This window comes from Prunus avium, chromosome 4 (genome assembly GCF_965620075.1).
Source record: "Prunus avium chromosome 4, drPruAviu1.hap1.1, whole genome shotgun sequence".
Classification (NCBI taxonomy): Eukaryota; Viridiplantae; Streptophyta; class Magnoliopsida; order Rosales; family Rosaceae; genus Prunus; species Prunus avium.
The window spans coordinates 33874825-33902005 of record NC_142287.1 but is presented as its reverse complement, the minus strand read 5'-3'; the positions used below and the strand labels follow the sequence as shown (position 1 = coordinate 33902005).

The following is a 27181-nucleotide window of genomic DNA, read 5'->3' as shown; positions in this document are numbered from 1 at the left end:
AATCCGAAATCCAGTGAAACTATCAAATCAACCCATCCAATCCTTTTCATATAAAATCTCAAGACAAACTCTCGAAACACGTGCCCACCGGCATGACGAGCGGGGAAGTATCCTCGCTCAAAAGTAAGAACAAATGTATAGTTATATATAAATATATAAGTATATAATAGAGATATAGTATAGGTATATGACACACCTAATTGTACCGGGGAAACAATCCAACAGGGGATTGTTTGACTAGCTCACACTTATCCGGCCCTCAAACGTCCATGTGGCTAGGGATGAGTCGTCCAACTGGGGGACTGATACTCTAACCCAGCACGTACGGACGAAGAATCAAGACCCGTACGCCTGGAACCGTCCTACGCGCGCAGACTACCCAATCAAGGGTCTACGGTCAACATCCCGTCAAGGATGCCCCGGCTATCTTTTGACATTTCCAAATATTTAGTATTTCCATAATCACATTCCAAAACCAGGGGAGGTACACATGGTAGTGCATATAGCACTCCAAACTGACTTTCTATACTCACAACTTTCCACATTTCATAAAACCCCGTACTTCCCACACATAGCCCACAAAGATAGGTAACAATTCACAAATATCAATTTATATATACTCAAGATACTTAGAATATCAAAACCCAGAAAATATACCAATTCTTTTATGAACATAATAGTTTCACTTTAAGGCACAAATTAACTTTCAATAAATCCTTAAATTCTTGTGCATGCAAAATTCCAAGATAAAAACATGCTATTTATTTGAAAACAAAGTCCACTCACAGGTAGTCCCACGCTGCGTGACCCCGAGAGGGTCCTGCCTGCTCTGAAGGCGGAGTCGGATTACCTATTTCAGAATAGGAATACGATATTAAAATCCAACTTTCCGAAATAAGACTTTAAAATAAAATCCTAATTTTCCCGGGTTTCTAGTACGCACGAGGAACGAGACACTCCTAGGGTCCACCTAAGAGTTTCAAACGCTGGAAAAGTCTCGGAAAACACTCGGTCGACCGGACGGTCAAAACTCACGATCGAACGGTTAACGTAAAACATAAACTTTAAATTATTGAACCGGAACATCCGGGGCTCCGATTCACAATCCGTGAATTCCTATGCGATCCTAGGAATACCTGGAACAACATACGTGAAATTGGGTTTGATCCAACGGCCCAAACACATCGAACCCAAAAATCACAGATTAGGTAAAATTCGTTTGAGGCCCAAACGATATCCAAATTGAGATCCGTAAACTCCTACGCATTCGTGACAACGTAAGGATCATTCTAGGTAATACACCTAATTTGGAACCACTTTTCTTCTTGGGTGAAGACCAGAAAATGGCCGGAAGTGGCCCAAAATGGTGGCCGAAACTGCCAGTTTTCTTCAATTCGAAATTTGAGTTATAAACTCTCAAAATTTCTGGAAACCTAACCAACAGGCAGCTAGAGCACGAAAAATAGATGAATTTTCATATCTCACTCGTCCAATTTGGTTGAGAAACGAAGGAGAACGAAGACCTCAAAGTTACTGAAATTTCCGGCGATGTTTCTGCGTTTTCCGGCGAATTCCGGCGGTTCCAGGAGCTGTGCTGGCCGGGGAAGAGAGAGGAGGAGGAGGCGGTTCGATCGAGTCCGGTCTCGTGGCCGGTGGTGCAGCGTGGCGGCGACGGTGGCTGCTGGAAGTGGCGGCTGGAGGTTTTTGTCGAAGGGGAGGGGGCTGCTCGCGGGAGAGAGAGAGAGAGAGAGAGAGAGAGAGAGAGAAAAATGAGAAATAAAACTGAAAATCTGATTTTTAATAAAATGAAAATCTGAAAATTTCCAATGAGGCCCTTAATGGTTTTTCGACCATAACTTCTTCGTTTCAAGTCCGAATCGAGCCTACCGCGTGTCTACGGACTCGGCTCAGTACAACTTTTCTGAAAACACCACCCAATGCTCCAAACTCTCTTCGGATAAAAATGACCCTTTTTGCCCCCACTTCAAGGGCAAAATTGGAAATTCCAAATTAAATTAAATTAAAACCAATCTTAATAATATTTTGGGTCGGGATGTTACAAACTTACAAAAAATATTTTAAAAAAGGAAGAACTTGTTTTCATCCTAAATTTATATTGATTTAAAAGCATAAAGGTTACAACTTTATAATCGAAAATGAAATGAAAGAAGCTAAAGATGACACCATTGTTACTGTGTTAGGCCTTCTCCAACCCATTTGGTCCTAAACCCAAATTTCTCCCCTTCAAGAAGTAATTATTTGGGTTTTGTCCGGATTCAAACCATTTTTTACCTAACCTTTCATACTCAAATTTTAAATCCTCAACTTTATTAAATTGTTTAAGAATGGTTTAAGTTTTATTTTTTTCCTTTATGGATACTTAATAAATGGTAATTATTTTATTAATTTTTTAATTTAATCAAATATTTAAATACTAATTATTTACTAAGTAAATAGTAATTAAAACATGACTACTAAATAAAGTAATTAAAAAAAAGAAATTATACATTTTGTCTACAGGGTATAGCGCAGTACTTTTAAAATAGAGATTATACATGAAAAACATAAACATGAAACTTCAAAAGTTCAGTGCTTTTGATTGTGATTTTAAGTTCACACGCTTTGTTTTGTAAGAGTTTTGATTGTTCGACAGTTTGAATGGAAAAAGAAAAAAATTAGTGGAAATCTTTTATTATTATTTTTTTTCCCTTTCTCCACTATTTGCCAAACCTTATAATGCCTGTTGGAAACCTAAAAGAAATAAACTTTATCATACCCATTGATCTTGTTTTTGAAAAAATGATTTGAGATTTTGTTTTTGTTTATGTGGGTGTGGTGGCAGTGGATGCCCTTCGTGAAATAGCTGAACAACTGAATAAAAAAGACTGGAATTTCAGCAACCCGTGTAGCAATGTTCCAATTTTTTCAACCCCACATACGGATCAGTACAACAACACTCTCGTCTGCAATTGCTCCTTCAGTGGCAATGTATGCCACATCCAAAGCATGTATGCACCTTTTACAAGCCATACTTTTATAATTTCTATATTATTTTCCTTGTGATGGTTATTGGTCGATGCTGCAACTGCAATTGCTGAAGTATGCAACCCAAAACAGTTGGATACATTGAGTTGAATTGAACACAACATTCATAACTTATAATATGCGGATCCTTATCATGCAGGAATCTTACGGGGCAGGAACTTGGTGGTGTGCTTCCCCCAGCACTAGTGAAGCTAACTTACCTTAAGCAAGTGTATGAAGATATTTCCACAAATTTGTTTTAGTTTTTACCCCCTCAAAACTATTAAGCTTCTATCCCAGAGTTCCTAATAGCACTCTTTCTTTCTGCTCATAGTATTTTGGGCCAGAATTACCTTAGTGGTTCAATATCAATACCGCGTGAATGGACTTTTATGAAGTTGGAATTACTGTACGTGACTTCTAGACTTGTCTTTGAAGTTTCCAATAAATTCTTGTGTCAATAATTGAACTAATGTAATGTACCCGGTGCAGGGTTCTCAGTGTGAACAACTTATCAGGACCCATCCCTGGCTATTTGGGAAGCATAACTACTCTTCGAGCTTTGTATGCTTTGAATCTTTCCTACACTGCTTTTAGTTTAGTCAGAATTAATTTTATGCACCAGTTGGTTTGGTTTGGATATGAACTTAACAAGGCTTTGCTTTCAGGGCCTTGGAGAGCAACTTATTTTCTGGAACAGTTCCCCCAGAGTTGGGGAAATTGGTTAACTTGGAGATGCTGTCAGTTTGCTTTTTTATCTTCCTTTGTAACTTTATAAGTTCATAAGTTATCATTCTTGGATTTTCCTTAGCAATTAAAAGTGTTAATTGACAATGGTTTGGTCTTGCTTGCCCATGGGTAACTACAGATATCTTCGCGCTAACAATCTCACTGGAGAGTTGCCTCTCGCTCTCACTAAGCTGACCAAATTACAAAAACTGTAAGTGATTTTACCGTACCTTAAATAGTTTAGGTTCTTTCCAGGATAAACTTCAGGTTTATGTCATTCAATCTTTTGGCTTTTTGTATGATTATTTACAGACTGATTGGCAGTAACAACTTCACTGGAAGAATACCTGACTACTTTCAAAGTTGGAAAGAGCTCCGGATGTTGTAAGAGATCTTTTATAGCATGCCTTTTAAATCTCTGTCTTCTGCAAATATTTTCAGGTGTAAGCTAAACCATTTCAAATGTGTTGTTTACAGAGAGATGCAGGCCAGTGGTCTTGAAGGGCCCCTTCCTTCTAGTCTCTCTGCCTTAAATAATATGAGAGACCTGTGAGTCCTGGCTTCTAAGCTCTCAGTTATCTTAATTAACATTATATCCTTGATGTGCTTTTCGAATTTAATTAAAAAAAAGACTATGAAGATACTTGTCTTCTTATGCATTATCATGACATAACCTTTTACAGAAGGATTAGTGACTTAAGTGGGGAGAGTTCAGACTTTCCAAACTTATCAAACATGACAGGCATGCAGAAATTGTGAGCCATCTTTGTGATTTTAGTATATTTCTGATTAGCATAATCCACTTGCGATAAAAGTGTTTTTCTTATATGGTTGCTCGAATTGCAGGATGTTAAGGAGCTGCAATATAACAGGAGAAATCCCTGAACTTATCTCTAATATGACAAGTCTCGTTGTTTTGTAATTCTTCTTTCTATTCATTCTATATCTCTATTCTTTTTTCATGGCATGGAGCTCTTAATAGTTGGGTTTACACTGTACGGGCTCTAGATTATTGCTAATTTTGTATACCGGACTGGTGACATTCATTTGATAAACTTTCTTCGGTGTTCCCACTATCATATCAGTCCATGAATTCTGATTATTTTTATGCAGAGATCTTAGCTTCAATAGATTGGAAGGGAGCATTCCAAATCTTGCAGATATTATGCGATTGGCCACAATGTAAGGAATTGACCCTTGGTTTCTACATGGATCAGGATCCAACTTTTGAAATTTCCCTCTTGATGCTAACATGGAGCCTAATTTTGGATAAAGCACATTCTAACCAAATGAAAATGAGTATAATTTTTTGTTTTCATTTACCAGAAAGAAAAAGAAAATAAAGAGAAATATGAGTACGATTAGGATACAACCAAATTCTCCCTAGGAACCATACCAAGGAAGGACGGGCCTACTAAGAAATTTAGATTTCTCTTCTTTGTGTGTTAACCTTTTGAACCAATATTTATGTAGATAAATGTTCATTAACATCTGTTTATTTTGCTCACTGATCAGATATCTGACGAGTAACTTGCTTACTGGGCTTCCAGAGTGGATAAAAAGTAGAGGCAGTGACTAGTATGTTTCATCATCCTAAAATCTTACATATATTTTCTGCTTCATCATCCTAAAATCTAATTATATTTTCTCGTTGTTTTTTTTTTCTTTTTCCATTTACTCGAATCATGAATCTTTTGCAGCAAATGTATGTGCATGCCTACATTGTTGTATTTGTAATCGACACAAATTAATGTGCAAAAAATCAATTAAAAATACCCGCAAGTACACGAATCTATTGAGGTATAGATTATATAAGTACGGGGTCGATCCCACGATGAACTGTCGGCTTCCTACAAGTTCTAATTTAAGTACGTAAATAATACTTATTTAACACACCACAAAAGCAAGGTACAAAATGGAAACTAACAAATGAGTAAAGAAATGTAAAAGAAAGGAAACAAAACAAGTAACCGAAGAAAAACACAAATTTCACGTTCGACCTCTGTCTAGTTTTTGGCTCATAATTTTTCAACCGTTTGTCCAAATTTCACTCACTTTATACGGTTGGATTCAGCATAGAAAAACAAATAACTTAACGTGCACCAAATTCCAAAAACAGTGAAAAATACAAAGCGACCGGTCGGTGAACAGTGACGACCGGTTGTTTTTAGGCAGATTCGTTTCTCTGTTTTTCCAGTTTCGACCTTTGTCCAGTTTTTGACCTATAACTTTCCAACCGTTTGTCCAAATTTCAAGTTCTTTATACGGTTGGATTCAGCACAGAAAATGGAAGAACACCAAGTGGACCAAAAGTAAAAAACAATTATGAAAACAAACAAATATCAGTAAAGAAGACACACAACGTTTCAAACACACACACACACACACATTGGGGGGGTTTTTGATTTGGGTTGAGTGACCTATTTCTAATGCTTGAATGTAAAAGAACTCTAATTTAAATAAGAATAGAAGGAATGAAAATCAAAATGTGGAAGTTAAAAGTAACAAACACTAGGGTTTCGGAATCCACCCTAAACAATCCTACTCATGTTCATGGACACTCAAGTGATGAACTCTAAATGTGTTGATGAATATGTTCGTAATCAAGACCGAGATTAGTGGCTCAAGACGCATTGATTCTCTCTAATATACACAAAGTGCAGGGTAGTGCTACAATACTTGTGCCTTCCCTATAACCAAATCTAGGTTTGCTTAGTACTTCGATTCAATTACAAGAAAAACCCATTAAGTTCAAAGAGAATATGAACATCACAAGAACCCTAATAGTATGATGTTTACATTAGGCATTAAAGAAATTAATGCACATGGATGATTCTTACTTCATCCATTTATTGCTTAGGAAGATATGAAGATACACATAATCCCAACAACCTCAAGAAGCATGCTTTCAAAGGTGATCAATCAAAGAACAACATACATCAAGGATAGATTATTTTAGTGAATGGGAATTCATCAACAATATCTAGAAATTCATACACTCAAGCATCAAAACAATAGAGTATTCATGTTTAGGGCTTCAACCTAAGCCCTAGCTATAGAGTTTAGTTGCTCATACTTATTCCAAACACAAATTCAAAACAAAACTAGAAAGAGTTTACAGATTTTGTGAAAATGGTGGAAGCTCAAGGTCTTCGATGGTGGAAGTCTTCTCCATTTCTTGCTTGGCTCCCCTTCTTCCTCCTCTAGCTCTCAAGCTCCCAAAATCTCTGCAAAAATGAATAATGGTTCAATGAATGGCAGATGCACATTCATTCTCCTTTGCCCATACTTCTCTCCTCCTTTCCATCTCATTCTTCAATATAAAACTTCACCTTTTGCTAAAGCCTTTAGCATTTGTCTTTCCTTGTCCCCTTGCCATGATGGGGTTTTGTTTTTAAATACAATCCAAGGATCAGAAAATTCCACTTCAATAAGGTAATTCATTGTTACCAAATGGTATGGTAACAAGTGAAAGTAAGATGACATCAAGTGGAAGTGAAAGCTGGCCCAAGACAAATCTCTAGAGCTATAGTAAAATGCTGGATTAGTTGGATAGGCTATACTTGTGCAATGGAGCTCAAATTCGGATATGTTGTAGTCAACATCCATTGGAACAAGTTTCATGAAGATCTTCACCTCATCCGAGCACCGGAGCATGTTGATCCAAGGCCAAGAAGTTGACCTACGAAAATGAACAAAAACAGAATTTATAACCAATAATGCACTTTTAGCTCATTTTCATTCTACGTAAGGTAAAATCTATGAAAACAAAAAGAGGAAGTAAAAAGCTATAAAATGTCAAGAACTAACTCAAAATAATGGGTGAATAACATGGTAAATCATGTGTAAAAATGAACCGAACATACATTTATGCAGTAACTTTCCCTCTTTTTAGTGTGCTCTAAGGTGTCAACAAATACTGTGATAACACATATAATAATAGTTGTCCCTGTCTTAACAACTTAAGTTTTTGAGAATAGTGGTAAACCAACAAACTCTATCGTGATATCAAAGTAGAAGATCCTAAGTTTGAAGCCCTGCAGTTGCTTTGCAACCTCCCAATTTAAGTTGAATTCCACATGTTGGGGTCTAGTGAGGGAAAATATTAAAAAATGAAATAATTTTTTTCCACATCCCAACAGCTTAAACTTTTCGGAATAGTGGTAAACTAAGGCCATCTTCAGCCATGGGTTATTTCCTAAATATAGCCCTAAAATAATACAAAATCCATCTCCAGTCATGGGCTAAACAAAATTTTGGCCAAATTTGGAGGGCCACATTTGGCCATTTCGCCCTCCAACCAGGCCATATGTAGCCCAGCTTTAGGAATAGGCCAAATTTGTAGTGGGCCCATAATCTGCTTTTCAACTGCCATCTATCCCTAGGACGCTACATCTGCTGGATCTATATAGATTTTTAAAATAATAAAATGGTCAGCTTTTCAAATTTGTAGTCAGATTTTTAAAATGACCGTTGGACCTACCTACTCCCTTTTTAAATAAATAAATAAATAAATATGGTCAGTTTTCAAATCTTTTCAAGTGTTGTTTAAAAAAAAATTATAAACAATTCTTGTTCATATATGGAATATTGTCTCCAAATAGTAGTTTAATTAAATTAAACAATATATAATTGTGGAATGTGTGAGTGTTGTACCATAGTTTTTCTCAAAATAATAAAATATGAAGGACCCTAAAATATAGCCATGCATGGCTGGAGATGGAAAAATTTAGCCCTGCACTATTCTTTAAAAAATTAATATTTTGGGGGGCTAAATTTTTAGCCCTGGACTACATTTAGCCCTATGGCTGGAGATGGCCTAACAAAATTTCCGGTCACATGTACGATATCTGGTATTATTGACTCTTTATTTAGGTAAAAAATCTTCTATCTCACTGTCTTTGGAATGTTGAATAATTTCCTCTTCTTTTTTTCCAGATTATGTAATTTTCTTATTTATAAGTTTGATCAAAATATTCTGATATTAGTTTTCTTGGAATTCCACTTAATAGAGAACTTCATGTTTGTGCAGCAAAATAGATCTTTCTTACAATAAGTTTTCTGGAAACTCTGTCCCAACTATTTGTCGAGAAACCTTGTAAGCATAGCTGTTTCTATTTCTTCTTTTTCTTAATATCCTTGAGATAGAGATACTTTACTTTCTGAATATATGAAGGTAACTAGTTCTTTTCTGTTTTTGTCAGCAATGTGTTCAGAAGTGTTTCTGGGCAGAACAATTCGTATGCTTCTAACTTAATGAATTTTATAAGAAGACTTTTCATTTCTCATCATTAATTTAAGAAGCTAATGTCTGCTTTTGGTAATGTAGGATACTTAGTAATTGCCTCTCTCCATGTTCAAAAGGTAATTAAATTTGTCGTAGAATAAAAGGCTAATGGTTTAAGTTCTTTCTCTTATACTTTGTTTATGCTCATCCCTTTACAGATCAGTATTCGTTGCATCTAAACTGTGGTGGAAATCAAACCACCATTGGAAACATCAAGTATGATGCAGATGAAGCCTCAGGAGGTGCAGCAAAGTTTTTTCAGGGCTCAGTGAATTGGGGATTTGTTGTGAATTGAGAAACAAACTCAACTCACCCTCCCCTAATGATCTTGTTGTTGATGGACTTTGTGACAAACACAATAATGGATGAATCACACACACACTATACTTGAGAAACCAACCAAGCACAAAGTGACACAAGAATTTATAGAGGTTCAGCAATTGCCTACATCCTCTTGGTGATCCCCTTGAGAAATTCACTAATGAAAGAATAAGTTACAACTTTGGTTTACAAAGAAACCCCCTTAGAACTCTATTCTCTCCCCAAGCTCTCTTTTCTCTCTCACCCCTTGCTCAACACTTTGATACACTAGAGAACTCTTAAGCCATGATATTATTCTTACATGCTAAACCCCTTTATATAGCCAAATATGCAAGAGTGTGAATGCAACCTCACACTATTCAAATGTTGGCTACCAAACTTAACCATGGATGGCTACCAAACATTCCACCATTTTGTGCCACCAAACAAGTCACCTATTTTTGACAAAGATGGCAAGCCAATATTTACTCACATGGGCAACTCCAAAATTCTTCTAGAAATGAGTCAACCATGTCATGGAATTAGGTAGAAATCCATAGCACAAAAAAGAGGACTTTGTATCCTTAGGTGAGCCAAATTTCCAACAATCTCCACCTTGGCGAACCATTAATCACCCCGTGAACCATTGTTGTCCTCTAGAACCTCTTCAACCTCTTAGAAATCGTTCTAGTAATTTCCAAGAGCTCCACCATGGCAATTAACCTCTTGCCTCAATGTACCTTTGGTGGAAGGTGCTCCACCCAAGTCTAAACTTGAGTAACTTGGACCTCTTGTGCGGAAGAGAGATCCCCCATGCCAAATTCGTTGCTCCTTGCCTTCTTGGAACCTTGAATCTTGGACATGCCTTGATATGCAAACCACATACCAAACATTTGTTCACTAAATCCCCACATAGCCAACCTTGCTTTTGGATTTAAGAACACACTTCTTTTCATCAATGCACCTCTCCAACTTTCCCGCTTCATGCTCTCTATAGCACTCTGAAACGTGGCTGGAACTTCTTGGTCCATCCATCCAAAACCTAGGGACGGTTTGATGGATTCCTTGGGCCCGGACCTTGCACTCGATGATGGCTCCACCTCAAGTAGAACCCTTTTGTGAGTTTGCTGTTGTTGCCCTCCTTCTTCAACCCTTGTGTCAAGCTCCACCTCAAATGGAGTTTCTTCCATGACCACCTTGGCAAGAAGTTTCCCTTCAACAACATTCTCCTCATCATCCCTTGTCTTGACTTCACTTTCTACACCTTTGAAATCAAGCACCTTTGATAATGAACCGTTAGTCACACAACTTTGACTAACCTTTCTTGCCCAGCTTCTTTTGAGCAAACCTGCAGCTACATTATGTTGAATTGGCTCTTTGACTTTAAGACTTGTTGCCTGCTCTTCCTTGGTACCATTCTCTGCACCACCTGCAAATGTACCACCCACAAGCTTGTATGTGTTGTTTGGTTGAATCTCCTCTTTCATAACTACCACAGAACCTTGTGTGACCATGAGCTTCCTGATCGGTGCATAAATTACATATCATTTTGTACCCTTTTAACTTATGATTTGGTTATGTTTTTGAGTTAAACTTGTGCTTTTAATCCTTTTTGTGTTTATCTTTCAGTTCATTGAGCTTTAGGTAATAATGATGGCTTTAGAGAGCATAATTCATGCAATTCAAGCATGTTAAGGCCTAATTTGGATGAATGGATGAAGAGCTTAAAGACAAACTCATTTTGGCTACAGCCCCCTGCCAGTCCAGTTCCGTATGTCATATTGCAAGCATTGTTTCAACAACCTACATAGCTCTAATGAGGCCACATTCTTCATGAAAGTTGTTCCAATTGGTGTGTACTATAACATATCCAAAATTCAGCCCCATTGGATAAATCTGGAGTCCGTTACCTAGCAAACACAGAACCATGCTCAGGATGGATCTTATCAGCATGGAAAATGAGTTAGCAATTTGTTTCGGCCTTAACTTCTTCCTCCGACCTTGGATTGGCCCAAATAATATATGGCTGGAAAGAAGACATTCTGAACTTCAATTTTGAGTGCTTAAAGTCCTAATTTGATTAAGAGAAGCCCAAGTTGTAAGCCCTTGAAGTTGCTGGTCATGCTGACCTCAGCATGTGCTGGTTGGATGCTTGGTCATGGTGAGCTAGGTATGAGCTATCATTTCTGGTTGGAAGCTTGGTCATGGTGACATGAAGATGAGCTAGGGCTGCTGGTGGGATCTATTGGTGAAGTGCATCAACCAATTCAAGATTTTCTAACACAAGTGCATCACCCAATTTAGATTTTCTAATACAAGTGCATCAACCATTTCAGATTTTATAAAACAAGTGTTGTATGCATTAGCCATATTGAATTCAGATTTTCACTTCCCCTAGGCCTATAAATAGGGAAGTTCTCTAAGCTTGTAAACACACCCCAAGGGGGGGGGAGCTCTCAAACACTTCTCTAGAGCTCCCTTCCCTTCTCTCCCTCAAATTCTCTTAGTTTCCCTTTGTAGTTCTCAATTGTTGTAATAAGATCATTCTATTAAATTTTCTTTGTACTAAATATCAAACACTTTTCCTTTCTCTTCTTCTAATTCTCAAAGATCTCAAACACATGTTCTTCCAAAATCCTCAAAGTTCTCAAACATCTCTCTACTTCCCTTCTCTTCCAAAAGTCTCCATGTCTCAAACACTTCACAAACACATTTCTCTTCCTTCCCTAAGTTCTCAAATTCTCCAAGTTCACAAACATCCTCCAAGTTCTCAACCACTCTCTTCCAAATTCTCAAAGTTCCTAAACACTCTCTTCCAAATTCCCCATGTCTTAAACACATTCCCTTCCAAAATCCTCAAAGCTCTCAAACACATGTTCTTCCAAAATTCTCTAAAGTTCCCAAACACTTTCTTCTCCCTCCTCAAAGTTCTCAAACACTTCCTTTCTTCCTCAAAGTTCTCTTAGTTTCCTTAATGTTTTCTTAGTTGTAATTTATTTTTCTTTGTTATGTAAATTCTTTTCTTAAGTTTTCAAGTTGAATTAGTTTCCAAGTTTCAATTATGGTTTTTGTTCTTATTCATTATGCTTATAAGTTAATATGCTAGTTTGAATGATTGATCACCATTTAGGCTTGCATGTTAGCTATCTTGGTTTGAATTAAGAGTATACACCATGCTTTAATTCGAATTGAACTATGAATAGGAAGAGTATGTATGGACATTCGACAACAGGGATTAGATACATGCTTGGTTGTTTAAATTGTTCTTCTATGCTTAATGGGTTCCTAATGCTTAATTTTAGGTTAGACAACAAATGATCAAATTAGGGAATTAGGAACACAAGGTTATGACCACACACCATGGCTTAATCATACATTAGCTAGAATCAATCCGTTAATCTAATTGAACTTGGGAACTTATCTGCTTGAGTTAGTTATTTTCTTTCTTCCTTGTTTTATTTATTTCCCTTCTTTTTCATTTCTGTTTTGTGTAGGGAAAATGAATTGAATCATTCAATCACCAATCCTCGTGGGATCGACCTCGCACTTACATACGCTATACTACCGAACGGCTCGTGCACTTGCGAGTATCACAAGTTGAGGATGCAGCTTAATCCATTTTGGTGGAGTTAAATCTACACAACAAGTTTTTGGCGCCGTTGCCGGGGATTGGCAACATAGTTTGGTTCTATTTCTTTTCCCTACTTGTTTTATTTTTATTTTTCATTTTCATGTTTTTCTAGACAATTTCTTGTTTTAAAGTTAATGACGTTAATGGACCAGTTGTGTTTGTAGTCCAACAGAAAAGGACAATTGCCCAACAAGCAAGAGAACTGGGTTTAAGTCCCAGCTTACACAACCCATTGGTGCTTGTTGCTTTGAAGCATGGAATTGGATGTGTGTTGATTTTCCTTTTCATTTTAGTTTTTATTTCCTAATCCTTTTAATTCCATTTCAAGTTTGTGTGTTTGTTTTAGCAATTTATGATAGCTTAATAAAAATGGAGAGAGATGGCAACCTCAATCATAAGAATGGGAAGTGTGGAGCAATGGGAGAAGTCGCGATCTCCAAGTGCATCACATTCGACCTAATCGCTTCAAGGGGGAGCATTTCAATCCTTTCTCTTCTTTGAATTATGTTTATTTCCGTCATTGTTTTTACCTTTTGGTCCGTGTTGAGTTCTTTGTTTTTCTGTGCTGAATCCAACCATATAAAGAACGTGAAATTTGGACTTACGGTTGGAAAGTTATAGCCTAAAAACTGAACACAGGTCGAAGCTGAAAAACAGAGAAACGAATCTGTCCAAATGGTGATAAACGGGTGATAGAAAGTGCTGTTTATTTTTCTTTTTTTCTTTCTTGGTTTGTTTCTTTTAGTACAACAATTTTTGTTGTTTGTTTGAATTTGTTTACAGTACTTAGTTCATTTTTGTTTATGGTTTGTTGTTTCATTTTATCTTAATTTGTTTTTATTTCTTATCTTAAAAATTTTAAAATTAAAAAAAAAAGATTTTTCATATGAGCCGACTTATGGTAACCCCAGTGAGCACTTCCGTTAATACAGTGTCTAGGAGTTCTTTAGGCGACACCTTCGGTGTCTAAGAAGTTTGGGTTTTAAGCGGGACCATTGTGACCCCTCCAACCTTCCCGGATCCCCTGGCTGTGTTTTCTGAGGCCCTTAACTGGTCATCCGTGAGTTGCTTGTATATTCGTGTGTTTTAAAATTAAGTTTTTTTTATTTTCTTTGTTTTCTTTTCTGTTGAGTCTTTGTTTTTGTTTTGTTTCTGTTTTTGTGTTGTTATGTTAGTTTATTTATTTATTTACGTGGTATGGTTAGTTAGTTTATTTCTGAGTGTTAAAACACATTTTTTTCAAACATTGCATAAAAACCAAAAAAAAACAAAAAAAAAAAAAACAATAAAAATAAAAAACAACATCATCATCATCTTCTTCATCATCTTCTTCATCATCTTCTTCATATTCTTCATCTTCTTCATCATCATGGCTTGCCTCTATTTTCTCGCACTTGTAGAATCTGCAGCAGCTCCACATGGTCCTCATTTTTTCTTTGCAGTGCTTCCACGTGCTGATTGGCACAGTAGAGCCGCTTCTGCAAGTCCGCCACCATAGCCTTCAAGGAAGCTATTTCCTCGCTCATCGCGGCACACTCCCTTGTCCTCGCTAGTAGGCGCATGCCCAAATTGGTAGCGGAGACCGCGTGGAGCACAGTTAAATTGTGGGACTCCTCTACCGCTGCCTTGTCAGACCTCTGTGCCACATGCAGATGATCTGTCGGAGTGAGCTTGCTGCTAATCATGCCTCCTAGCAGCACTGCTCTGTTCGGCAATGCCTCAGAAAAGTTCGGTATTGCCTCAGCAAAGTTTGAGGCCGTACCGTGATGATATGTGGAGTTTGGGAAGACACGGTTTGGAGGAGCCCTTATCTGGGCATTCGGAGGTGCAAGGGACAGCTCAAGGTCGAGATCATCAAGGTGAGTGCATGAGGATGCCATTTTTTTGTTTGTGGATTTTTTGATGTTTTTCCTTGAGTTTGCAGGAAGAAATGCTGGGTATCATCCGCTTGTAGAGGCGTGCTTTAAATAGACATATGCTGATGAAGGTGCCAACACCATTTCGGATTTCCCGGGCATGCTCGACCTAATCGCTTCAAGGGGGAGCACCTTTACTTTCACTTTACTTTTCTTTTTTCCGTGTTTTCTGGTGTTTTATTGTTTTGCCCGTTACTTTCATTTTCTAGAGCTTTGTGTTTTTGCCTTTCCCTTTCGGCTATCATCTTTATTTTATTTTAGTTAGGGAACTGTGCTTCCATTTCCGTTTGTCGTCTTCGCTTGATTTAAGTTTGGAAAGTGTGCTTTCTTTTCCGTTTTCTTTTTCCTTCTGCAAATTTACTCTTTTATTTCCAAAACAAAATAAAGACAAAAACAACCAAAAAAAAATAAATTAAATTAAAATAAAAACATCAATAATGCAGTAGAAGTCATTTCTTCACAGTGCTCGGTGTCTCGACCATAGGAGCTTTGAGTTTGGCCCTCTGGCTGTCCTCTTCCGGGGCTTCACGCACAGCCTCTTGGGGCTCATCACTTGAGCTCCCAAAGATCGCAATCTTAGCTTGAGCGTAACTACTCTCGCGATCCGCTTGCTTGCGTTTACCCGGTCGGTCTAGGTCCTCCAGTTGCTTTCTCATGTCGCGAGAGTACAACTCTACCATCTTTGATAGATTTTTATTCTCGTCTCGCAATACTTCTAGCTGGTGTCGATTCACCTCCACAATCCTTGACCTCTCCCTTTTCAAGCTTTTTATAGCACTCTGACAGTCTTCAACCAAACTTCGCTCCGCCGCCAACTGAGCTTTAAGCACCTCTACCTCATGGGACTTCGCAAGTAGGCGATGACCCAAACTTGCGACACATGCTGTACTCTGCACGCTCAGTGCCAGGGCATCACTCGTGACCCGGTTGTCATCCCTTGTCCCGAACACACGTATATCTTTGGGAGTCACTAAATTTCTGCAAACTCCAATGGCAACATCGTTGTCCAGGAGTATTGAGTCATTGACAGTCACAGGCCCCCGTGCGGAGGCAAAGTAGGGCATCCATACTGGTGCTACTGCTTGGCCTCGTGTCTGAGTCGGTGGAGCTAGGTTGAGATCTAACGAAAAGGGGTAGGAAGAAGCCATTTGATTTCTCACTTTTTTTTTCTTTTTCTTGCTTCTTTTCTCTTTTGTGTTTCTGAGTTTGTGTGTTTTTTGTTTTTTGTTTTTTTCCCTTCTTTTTCCTTCTTATAGATGTAGTCTTTGACAAACAAACCCTAGCCGTTGCAGCGTCTAAGCGTTTTCTGAATATCCAGCGTTCCTCGAGTCCCACAACCTTCTCACTTTCCAACCGTTTCCAACACATTTGTCACGACTTGCTTTGTCTGAACGGACGCGTTCAGCAAAGTTGTCGCGCCTTTCCATGAGCCCGTAATTTTCGCTTGTGGATCTGCGGCGCCTCTATGCGTCGACACGTGGCTCCTGCTTTCTGCCCGTGACTATCCATGAAACGACATCAGGGACCACATTCCCTCTTTTTAGAAATCCCGCTTTGCGCTCATAATTCACGTTTTATCTTTTTAAGAAAAAAATTAAATTTAAACGTGTAGGCTTCAGATTTCATGTTGGGTCGGGTTTTACCGTTGTTGGGTTAATTTCATTTTGGGTTGGGCTTTCAATTGTTTGGGTTTCAGTTTGTGTAAGACTATCTGTTAGGGCTTACTGTTTTGAGTGTTTTACTGTTTCGTTTTTGTTTATTTATTTATTTTATTTTATTTTATTTGATTGTTTGTTTTGTAATTTTTATTTTGTAATTGTTTTATTTTATTTTTGTATGTTTTGTGATTTTTATTTGCTTTAATACCCTTCATTTGTTGTTATGACATTGGTTGTGGCTAATTTTTAAACATTGAGGACAATGTTCATTTCTAGGTTTGGGGGTATTGGAGTTTAGCAAGTAAATTTGGTTTTTCTTAAAATTAAAAAAAAAAATAATTGAAAAAAAAAAAAAAATTTTTTTTTTTTTTTTTTTGCTTGTTTTTATTTTAAGTATTGTTTTGTTTTGTTTTTGTTTTGAGTCACTTTCCGAACACTTATGATGAGATAGTGATAAATGTTTGCATGACTTAAATAAAAATTGGATTTCATTTTATTTTAGTGTTTTTTTTTCTTTATTAAAAAATAAAAAAAAATTTGGCATTGTTCTAGCATGATATGTTTGAAACCTTCTTTACACTTGCCATTTGTTTCATAATTTTCCAATTAAAGGATTTGCATGACCCAAAGAATTGTATCAAGCACAAATTAGACTTATATAACCATATAAAGTGAGCTTTTGAGCCTTGTACTTCAATTCATGAGTGTTATATACATACTCTTATTTTCTTGTTATCAAAGTTGTTGTTTGATCTCATTATTCATTGATTTGGTTGAACACTTAAAAGTCATTCATTCTTATGCAATTTGATTTCATGACATTTAAGAAGTGATATTAAGGCCCTCTTTGGATCGTTTGTGCCTTTCAAGCTAACCTTATGCATGCTTAAGCATGATTTTCCATTGTTAACCATTTTGAGCCTACATGTAAACCTTTTCTTTCATTTACCAATTTTATTTCATCGCCTTAGCCCGAAAAACAAATATTTACCTTTCTAAGGAACTCATGAGCTTTAATTGGGATGTGTTTTTCATACTAAGTTTGGGAATGGGTGTTACATTTCGAAGAAAAAAAAATCACACAATTGGTGAAAGAAAAGAGAAAATTTAAGTGGTGGTTGATTGAAATTTCATTTTGGGCCTTCAAAATAAATTGGTGTTTGTTCAATTAAAGGAAAGGAGTATCAATCAATGTAAATGAAGGTATAAGGAGTTTTGATCATGTAAAAGAAAAAATCTAATCGTGATGATTCGAAGTCTTGTAAACAATTATTTTATGCTCTTGCATTGCGAGTTCCTTGGACTTTGTATTATCCATATCCTTCATTTCTTACTCACCTTACACCCTTGGCCCCATTACAACCCATGTTAAAGACCTAAATTGATCTTAAATGTCATGTGGTTGAATTGCATTCATTTTTCTACTTTTAAGTGTTTGACATCCTTCTTGAGATCATATTAATGCAAGTTCTTCATATTTCTATTGCGAGTTAAGTCCCTTATGGTTTAACTCTATTCTCATGTTTATAACTGAGTGTGCATTATAGCCCTCTTCTGAGTGATTCATTTGTGAGAGGACAACTTTGGTGAGATTTGAAGTTGAACTTATGCTTTGTATGATTTTTGAAATTGTGTGAAAACTAAGATTGGGGAATTTGTTGCATTTGGCTATCACACTACTACACTTTGAGCATATTGTGTTTAGAACTTTGCCGCTTTGTAAATAATGTCTAAAAATTGAGCTTTTATTGTTAAAACGTTTAAGTCATGTGCATGAGTCATTTCTCTTCAGAAAATGTTCGGAAAAATTGTTTTAAGTTCTTTGTGTTTTTGTGTTTGTTTTTGTTTTTGGTTTTGCTTAAGGACTAACAATCTTTAAGTTTTCTAATTACTTTGTTTTACAGAGTCAGTAAAACGTTTGTGGGTATCGTATCTGTTAAACCCTCAGGAGACACAACTCCTCCTACTAGGGATGCCTAGAGGTTTAAAGGCTTGTTGCATACGCTAAATGCAATCGAGTTACCTACGAAAGTGGTTTAATTAACTTATTGTTTGTTTTTATCTTTGTTTTCCTTTTGTTTTGCTCGAGGACTAGCAAAATCTAGGTTTGGGGGTATTTGATCGGTGCATAAATTACATATCATTTTGTACCCTTTTAACTTATGATTTGGTTATGTTTTTGAGTTAAACTTGTGCTTTTAATCCTTTTTGTGTTTATCTTTCAGTTCATTGAGCTTTAGGTAATAATGATGGCTTTAGAGAGCATAATTCATGCAATTCAAGCATGTTAAGGCCTAATTTGGATGAATGGATGAAGAGCTTAAAGACAAACTCATTTTGGCTACAGCCCCCTGCCAGTCCAGTTCCGTATGTCATATTGCAAGCATTGTTTCAACAACCTACATAGCTCTAATGAGGCCACATTCTTCATGAAAGTTGTTCCAATTGGTGTGTACTATAACATATCCAAAATTCAGCCCCATTGGATAAATCTGGAGTCCGTTACCTAGCAAACACAGAACCATGCTCAGGATGGATCTTATCAGCACGGAAAATGAGTTAGCAATTTGTTTCGGCCTTAACTTCTTCCTCCGACCTTGGATTGGCCCAAATAATATATGGCTGGAAAGAAGACATTCTGAACTTCAATTTTGAGTGCTTAAAGTCCTAATTTGATTAAGAGAAGCCCAAGTTGTAAGCCCTTGAAGTTGCTGGTCATGCTGACCTCAGCATGTGCTGGTTGGATGCTTGGTCATGGTGAGCTAGGTATGAGCTATCATTTCTGGTTGGAAGCTTGGTCATGGTGACATGAAGATGAGCTAGGGCTGCTGGTGGGATCTATTGGTGAAGTGCATCAACCAATTCAAGATTTTCTAACACAAGTGCATCACCCAATTTAGATTTTCTAATACAAGTGCATCAACCATTTCAGATTTTATAAAACAAGTGTTGTATGCATTAGCCATATTGAATTCAGATTTTCACTTCCCCTAGGCCTATAAATAGGGAAGTTCTCTAAGCTTGTAAACACACCCCAAGGGGGGGGAGCTCTCAAACACTTCTCTAGAGCTCCCTTCCCTTCTCTCCCTCAAATTCTCTTAGTTTCCCTTTGTAGTTCTCAATTGTTGTAATAAGATCATTCTATTAAATTTTCTTTGTACTAAATATCAAACACTTTTCCTTTCTCTTCTTCTAATTCTCAAAGATCTCAAACACATGTTCTTCCAAAATCCTCAAAGTTCTCAAACATCTCTCTACTTCCCTTCTCTTCCAAAAGTCTCCATGTCTCAAACACTTCACAAACACATTTCTCTTCCTTCCCTAAGTTCTCAAATTCTCCAAGTTCACAAACATCCTCCAAGTTCTCAACCACTCTCTTCCAAATTCTCAAAGTTCCTAAACACTCTCTTCCAAATTCCCCATGTCTTAAACACATTCCCTTCCAAAATCCTCAAAGCTCTCAAACACATGTTCTTCCAAAATTCTCTAAAGTTCCCAAACACTTTCTTCTCCCTCCTCAAAGTTCTCAAACACTTCCTTTCTTCCTCAAAGTTCTCTTAGTTTCCTTAATGTTTTCTTAGTTGTAATTTATTTTTCTTTGTTATGTAAATTCTTTTCTTAAGTTTTCAAGTTGAATTAGTTTCCAAGTTTCAATTATGGTTTTTGTTCTTATTCATTATGCTTATAAGTTAATATGCTAGTTTGAATGATTGATCACCATTTAGGCTTGCATGTTAGCTATCTTGGTTTGAATTAAGAGTATACACCATGCTTTAATTCGAATTGAACTATGAATAGGAAGAGTATGTATGGACATTCGACAACAGGGATTAGATACATGCTTGGTTGTTTAAATTGTTCTTCTATGCTTAATGGGTTCCTAATGCTTAATTTTAGGTTAGACAACAAATGATCAAATTAGGGAATTAGGAACACAAGGTTATGACCACACACCATGGCTTAATCATACATTAGCTAGAATCAATCCGTTAATCTAATTGAACTTGGGAACTTATCTGCTTGAGTTAGTTATTTTCTTTCTTCCTTGTTTTATTTATTTCCCTTCTTTTTCATTTCTGTTTTGTGTAGGGAAAATGAATTGAATCATTCAATCACCAATCCTCGTGGGATCGACCTCGCACTTACATACGCTATACTACCGAACGGCTCGTGCACTTGCGAGTATCACAAGTTGAGGATGCAGCTTAATCCACTTCCCTCCTTCGGCCTTGTAAGAACACCATTGTCTATCCAAAGAGCCAAGAGAGAGTAGATTCGTTCTTAGTGCAGGTACAAACCTTACCTCACTAAGACTCCAAACTTCACCACCTTGCAACTTGATCTTCACAGTCCCTATGCCCAAAACCTCACATGTAGTTTTATCTCCCAACATAATCTTGCATGCCTTCTTTTCCTCATATGTGTCAAACATCAACTTATTTGCACACACATGATATGAGCACCCGGAATCTAAAATCCAACTTGAAGAAAAACTTGAACTCTTACCCGCAGAACTTGCCATGACTTCCCCGTTACTCTCCTCCGTAACCGTCAAGAGCTCATCACAAATGTCATCATCACACACATTTGCTGAACTTTCGGCTTTCTTCATCTTGTTCTGCTTCTCCTTCCAAACTGGACAATCTCGCCTCCAATGATCCGTAGATCCACACTCGAAGCACCCTTCATTGTCCTTGGACTTAGCATTTCTCCTGTTGCTACCCTTGCCTCCACGCTTGCTTGAACGGCTCCCTGCGATCAATCCAGCATCTTGAGAGTTCTCCTCCGAACGTTGAGACATCCTTTGGTGCGTCATCACATCTTGCACCACGTCCTCAAACTTCAAGGTACTCTTTCCGAACATAAGCGTCGTTCGGAAATGCTTATAAGACGGAGGCAAGGATGTAAGAAACATGAGTGCCTTATCCTCCGTATTATACAACACTTCCATTCTTTGCAAGTCAGCAACACATCTATTGAAGCTGCTCAAATGCTCCATTAGATTACCTTCCTCCTCCATACGAAGATTTAGGAGTTCTTCCTTGAGGAAGAGCTTGTTGGACAGCGACTTCCCTGCAAACATCTCTTCGAGTTTCTCCCATGTTTGCTGCGTTGTGTCCTTCATCACGTTGATGAGCACCTCATCTGTGAGATAGTTTTCGATGGCTCCTCTAGCCAACTCGTCTAGCACACCCCACTCCGCATCTGTCATGGCTGCTGGCTTCTTCTCCTTGCCTCCCAAGACAATGCTGAGATTTTGTTGTGTAAGGGCTGACTTCATCCTCCTTTGCCAAAGCGTGAAGTTCTCCTTCCCTGTGAAGGGCTTTAACTCCACCTTCATGCTGACAGATTGTGGTAGCCTCTGCATAGAGCTACTTCCAACTTCAGCTTCCTTGTCACTTGCCATCTTCAACACACTAGCACTTGCTGCTCCAACACACAGCTCTGATACCACTTGTTGTGAATTGAGAAACAAACTCAACTCACCCAACCCTAATGATCTTGTTGTTGATGGACTTTGTGACAAACACAATAATGGATGAATCACACACACACTATACTTGAGAAACCAACCAAGCACAAAGTGACACAAGAATTTATAGAGGTTCAGCAATTGCCTACATCCTCTTGGTGATCCCCTTGAGAAATTCACTAATGAAAGAATAAGTTACAACTTTGGTTTACAAAGAAACCCCCTTAGAACTCTATTCTCTCCCCAAGCTCTCTTTTCTCTCTCACCCCTTGCTCAACACTTTGATACACTAGAGAACTCTTAAGCCATGATATTATTCTTACATGTTAAACCCCTTTATATAGCCAAATATGCAAGAGTGTGAATGCAACCTCACACTATTCAAATGTTGGCTACCAAACTTAACCATGGATGGCTACCAAACATTCCACCATTTTGTGCCACCAAACAAGTCACCTATTTTTGACAAAGATGGCAAGCCAATATTTACTCACATGGGCAACTCCAAAATTCTTCTAGAAATGAGTCAACCATGTCATGGAATTAGGTAGAAATCCATAGCACAAAAAAGAGGACTTTGTATCCTTAGGTGAGCCAAATTTCCAACAGGATTTAGTAGCACTGGTGATTTTGCAGATGTTTGGAATTCTGACAAAGACTATATAGCAAATAATATCTCGGTACTCGGAATGAACCACTCTGAGTTGTACAGAACTGCACGACTTTCTCCTCTTTCTCTCACATATTATGCCCGTTGCTTAGCAAATGGCAATTACACTGTGAAACTACACTTTGCAGAAATAGTGCTCAGAGACAACAGGTCTTATTACGGTGTTGGAAAACGAATGTTTGATGTTTATATACAGGTAGTCCCTTGCAGTGTTTTTTGGCTCCTTATTGTTTTGTAACTTTTACTTTCTAATCATTTGGAAAAATTTTACTGTTTTCCATGTCTTGTCACTCACAAAGCTTAACTAGCAATCCGCAACTCCTCAGACCTTATATTTGCCTAATTTTTGAAAACCACTCCCCCTCTTTTTCACTTTTCTACTTGAATGGGTATGTAATCTATTGCAGGAAAAACGGGTGTTGAAGGATTTTGATATTAAAAGGGAAGCACAAGGGGTTGATAAGGAAGTGATTAAAGTATTTAAAGCAGTTGTTAGTGTTAAGACTTTAGAAATCCGCTTTCAGTGGGCTGGGAAAGGGACGACCAATGTTCCAAAACGTGAAGTATATGGGTCTCTTATATCAGCTATCTCAGTGCAGTCTGGTCAGTATTAAGTTATAAGTTCAAAACCCACATGCACAATTGCACATACACTGATTTAATGATAGGCACTCATTGAACTGCAACTTGTATTCTCTGTTGCTGATATTTTCTTTTCCTTTTTATTTGCTGGAGTTCAAGCCTCCTCGTGGTAGCAAAAGCAAGGTACCTATTGTAGTGGGAGCTTCGGTCTTGTTCCTCATTTTCTTGATTTTCGGCATTCTTTGGTGGAAAGGCTGTCTGGATAGCAAGATATCTAGGGAAAAAGGTGCCACTAAGTTACTGTGAAAATTTCAAGTACTACTTTGGTCTCAGTCTTTCTAATGCCATTTAGCTAGAAAACACATACCCAGATACTAAGTTCAACGACATTACCAATATATTCTAACCTTGTTTTGTGGATAGCACTGAGAGGACTGGATCTGCAAACTGGTTTTTTCACCTTCAAGCAAATTAAAGCCGCCACTAATAACTTTGATCCTATAAACAAAATCGGGGAAGGCGGTTTTGGATCTGTCTATAAGGTACCATATAACTAGTTCCTTACTTATAGGCCTATACTTATCATGCTTGAAAACTACTAAACTGTATTTATTTCAGGGTATATTATTGGATGGTACTATAATTGCAGTTAAGCAACTATCATCCAAATCAAAGCAAGGAAATCGGGAATTTGTGACTGAAATAGGCATGATTTCCGGTTTACAACATCCAAATCTTGTTAGATTGTATGGATGCTGTATTGAAGCAAACCAGTTACTGTTGGTATATGAATACATGGAAAACAACAGCCTGTTGGAAAATGGCTCACATTTAAGGATGCAGGTGTCTCAGGACGCGACCGATCGCAAGGTTTGGGCGACCGGTCGTTTAGAAGCAGAATCGAAGTCTGGAGCAAATGCATGGGGCGACCGGTCGCTAGTTCTTTGCGACCGGTCGCAGGAAGCATGAGCGACCGGTCGCGTGCCATTTGCGACCGGTCGTAAAGAAACAGAATCGAAACTGAAGCTTCAGTCCAAAAGCGACCGGTCGCCAGTTCCTGGCGACCGGTCGTCCCAGTCGTGCTGTGACGTTTTCTTACGTGTTTTCAACTGTGTTTTCAAGGGCTATCGCTTTCCACAAGATTTCAGAGGCTTAGTGGGTCACTTCTGAGTTAAATGAAGGTTGACTACCTGCTGGATAGTTGGGAGAGCACTCATGGCTAATTGGTTATCTTATTTTGAATAATCCATTCTCCATTTTCTGGTTTAATGGAGGTGGCTGAGTTGGATGCTATTTACCTACATGATCTGATCTTTAGCCTAAGTGGGAGACTAAAGGAAGGAACGTGGAGGACAAGCTGATATCTTATCTCTTGTCCATTGGCTTGTGTAGGTAATGGGGTGAAGTAAGATAACACAAGAAGAGAAAACAAGTTGAATAAGAGGAAGTGGCTGAAGCAGAAACAGGTGTGGTTAATCTCAAGGTGGTCAAGTAGCTGGGTGCTACTGTGTTCAAAGGAGGTTAACTCACCAAGGGAAAACGTGAGAGAGAGCAATCAGTTCAAGTTTAGAGCTGAGTTGGGGTCTTGAGAGTCTAGACACAAAGGAGGGAAACACCAAGGGTTGTGAGAGTGTTCACAAGTGCATCAAAGTGTTGAGCAAGGGGTGTGAGAGAAAAGAGAGCTTGGGGGAGAATAGAGTTCTAAAGGGGTTTTTCTGTGTAAAACCAAAGTTGTAACTTATTCTTTCATGAAGTGAATTTCTCAAGGGGATCACCAAGAGGATGTAGGCATTTGCTGAACCTCTATAAATGCTTGTGTCACTTTGTGCTTGGTTGTTTTGTCTCAAGTGTGTGTGTGTGTGATTCATCCATCATTGTGTGTGTCACAAAGTCCATCAACAACAAGATCATTAGGGGAGTGAGTGAAAGTGTTTGTCCATTTTTCACAACACAGCCTTGCACGTGCTTTGTTCGGTAAGCTTATCAAGTCCAGTGACAAAAAACTGAAATGGTGTATTAAGAAAAACAAAAATGAGATCATTGATTGGGAATCCATGTTTATTGCAGTTCCAGAGGAAAGTCCTTTAAAATTGGACTGGCCTACAAGGCAGAAAATATGCATAGGCATAGCAAGAGGTCTGGCTTTTTTGCATGAGGAATCAGCACTGAAGATTGTACATAGAGACATTAAAACTACAAATATATTACTAGACCGAGACCATAACTCCAAGATCTCGGACTTCGGGTTGGCCAAGCTTGACGAAGAGGAGAACACCCACATTAGCACTAGAGTTGCTGGAACTATGTAAGCTACACTGTTTTTTTCTCTGAACTGCATTTCAGAACATAGTTTTGTTTATGAACTTTTCTCCACCCAGCTAAGGAAAACAATCTTTTTTTTTTGTGCAGAGGATATATGGCGCCAGAATATGCACTATGGGGTTATTTGACCGACAAAGCAGATGTCTACAGCTTTGGTGTTGTTACATTGGAAATTGTTGCTGGAAAGAACAACACGAAATATCGACCAAATGAGAACTTTGTATGCCTTGTGGATTGGGTAAGATGGATCTTCATTCAAATTCCTTCCAATTTGGTCATCCTTCTTTCCTTCTATGAGTTGCTTTTCCATTTTCAAATCACTTTTCTCTGCTAAATTTCAGGCTCTTGTTTTACAACAAAAAGGGGAATTATTGGAGCTGGTGGATCCAAGATTGGGGTCCGATGTGAGTGAGGAAGAGGCCATTAGGATGATTAAAGTTGCTCTCTTATGCATCAATGCAGCACCAGCACTTAGGCCTGCCATGTCTGCAGTAGTGAGTATGCTTGAAGGGCGTACGGCTGTTCATGAATTGGTCACGGATCCAAGTACTTACGGTGATGAACTGAGGCTAACAGCCTTGACAAACCAGTTTGATCACAATTCATCACAGAATCCAAGTCAAAGTCAGAGCCTTATTCCTTCATCATCAGATGCACCATGGATTGGTTCTTCTGCTACTACTACGTCTTCTGATCTCTATAAAATCAATCCCAGTACTAGTTCTTGCTAATGTAAATGCTAGGCCTCAAGTTTTCATGTTGGAAAAATAGCATATCCTAGAGTGGTTTATGAGCTCTTAAACATTATTTTCTTACAAGTCAGTTTTTAGAGGCAAGTTCTACCCATGAACTCTCCACAATAAACATTTCTTCGCACTTAACTACGCAAATGCTCGTGTAATGATAAACTAACTAGTAGTAGTACATATCTTTTCAAATAAAAATAATGTGTTTTTGCAAATACATAAAGATCAAGCTCTATCTCTATGTGACAAAGCTGAGCGAAGTGGGGAAAAAGGCGTGAATTTTTAAGTGATTCAAAGCCCTTCAACTTTTACGTACGATACAATTGTCAAGATCAATCTGTCGATTCCACTTGGCATGGCATGCATCGGTTTCAGTTCTAAGGAATTAGATATGGGAGAGGAAAGTTTGAACACCTCAAACTCGAAGTGAGAGCTTTTGGGTCAATTCCGACTTTTGCATGTGTTTGGGTTTGGAAATTGCAATGGTTCCGGTTGAATTGTTTGACCCGAGACCAATAATTTTGACTTTTTTATTTTCTACTTAAATAACAAAAAATTAATTATTTTAGATTAACAATATTTTATCAATAATTGAGCAAGTCATAATCTTATCAACTTTTGAAAGGATAAGGTTTGCCATGCACAATTGACCTCTCTTGTCCATATTTTTGCTTCGCGTCTGCCTGCTGAAGATAAGTTACTCTTCTTCTTGTTTAAGTTTGTATGTATTGGTAATACTAATATCCATGCATTCACTCAACTCAAGCCTCACTTCAATCAAGTTTTAGCGGCAGTATGCTACTGTTTTGATTTTTTTCACTAAAAAGTTGTAATTTTGGACTG

General features: G+C 37.9%; 2 protein-coding genes across 2 annotated transcripts in view; both read left to right on the top strand.

The window, feature by feature from the left end:
• The window catches only part of LOC110746304 (putative LRR receptor-like serine/threonine-protein kinase At1g07650), a 68179-nt gene that overhangs the window by 10805 nt on the left and 30193 nt on the right, over window positions 1-27181 (top strand). The window lies entirely within an intron of this gene.
• On the top strand, window positions 93-26603 carry LOC148295284 (putative LRR receptor-like serine/threonine-protein kinase At1g07650). Its single transcript, XM_088251809.1, has 27 exons — window positions 93-123; window positions 2843-3008; window positions 3185-3256; window positions 3359-3433; window positions 3517-3588; window positions 3693-3764; window positions 3893-3964; window positions 4066-4137; window positions 4231-4302; window positions 4437-4508; window positions 4600-4671; window positions 4867-4935; window positions 5269-5331; window positions 8786-8851; window positions 8958-8993; window positions 9083-9117; window positions 9199-9308; window positions 13863-13872; window positions 22628-22884; window positions 23096-23289; window positions 23420-23556; window positions 23694-23812; window positions 23889-24082; window positions 25225-25244; window positions 25338-25575; window positions 25680-25830; window positions 25934-26603. The coding sequence occupies exons 1-27, from the start codon at window positions 93-95 to the stop codon at window positions 26321-26323; spliced, it is 2937 nt and encodes a 978-aa protein (XP_088107935.1). The 3' UTR covers window positions 26324-26603.

Coding starts and splice junctions, on each gene's coding strand:
- LOC148295284 (XM_088251809.1), top strand. CDS start 93: ATGACGAGCGGGGAAGTATCCTCGCTCAAAA. Junction 3,765..3,892: donor TTGGTTAACTTGGAGATGCT/GTCAGTTTGCTT, acceptor GGGTAACTACAG/ATATCTTCGCGCTAACAATC. Junction 5,332..8,785: donor AAAAGTAGAGGCAGTGACTA/GTATGTTTCATC, acceptor ATGTTTGTGCAG/CAAAATAGATCTTTCTTACA.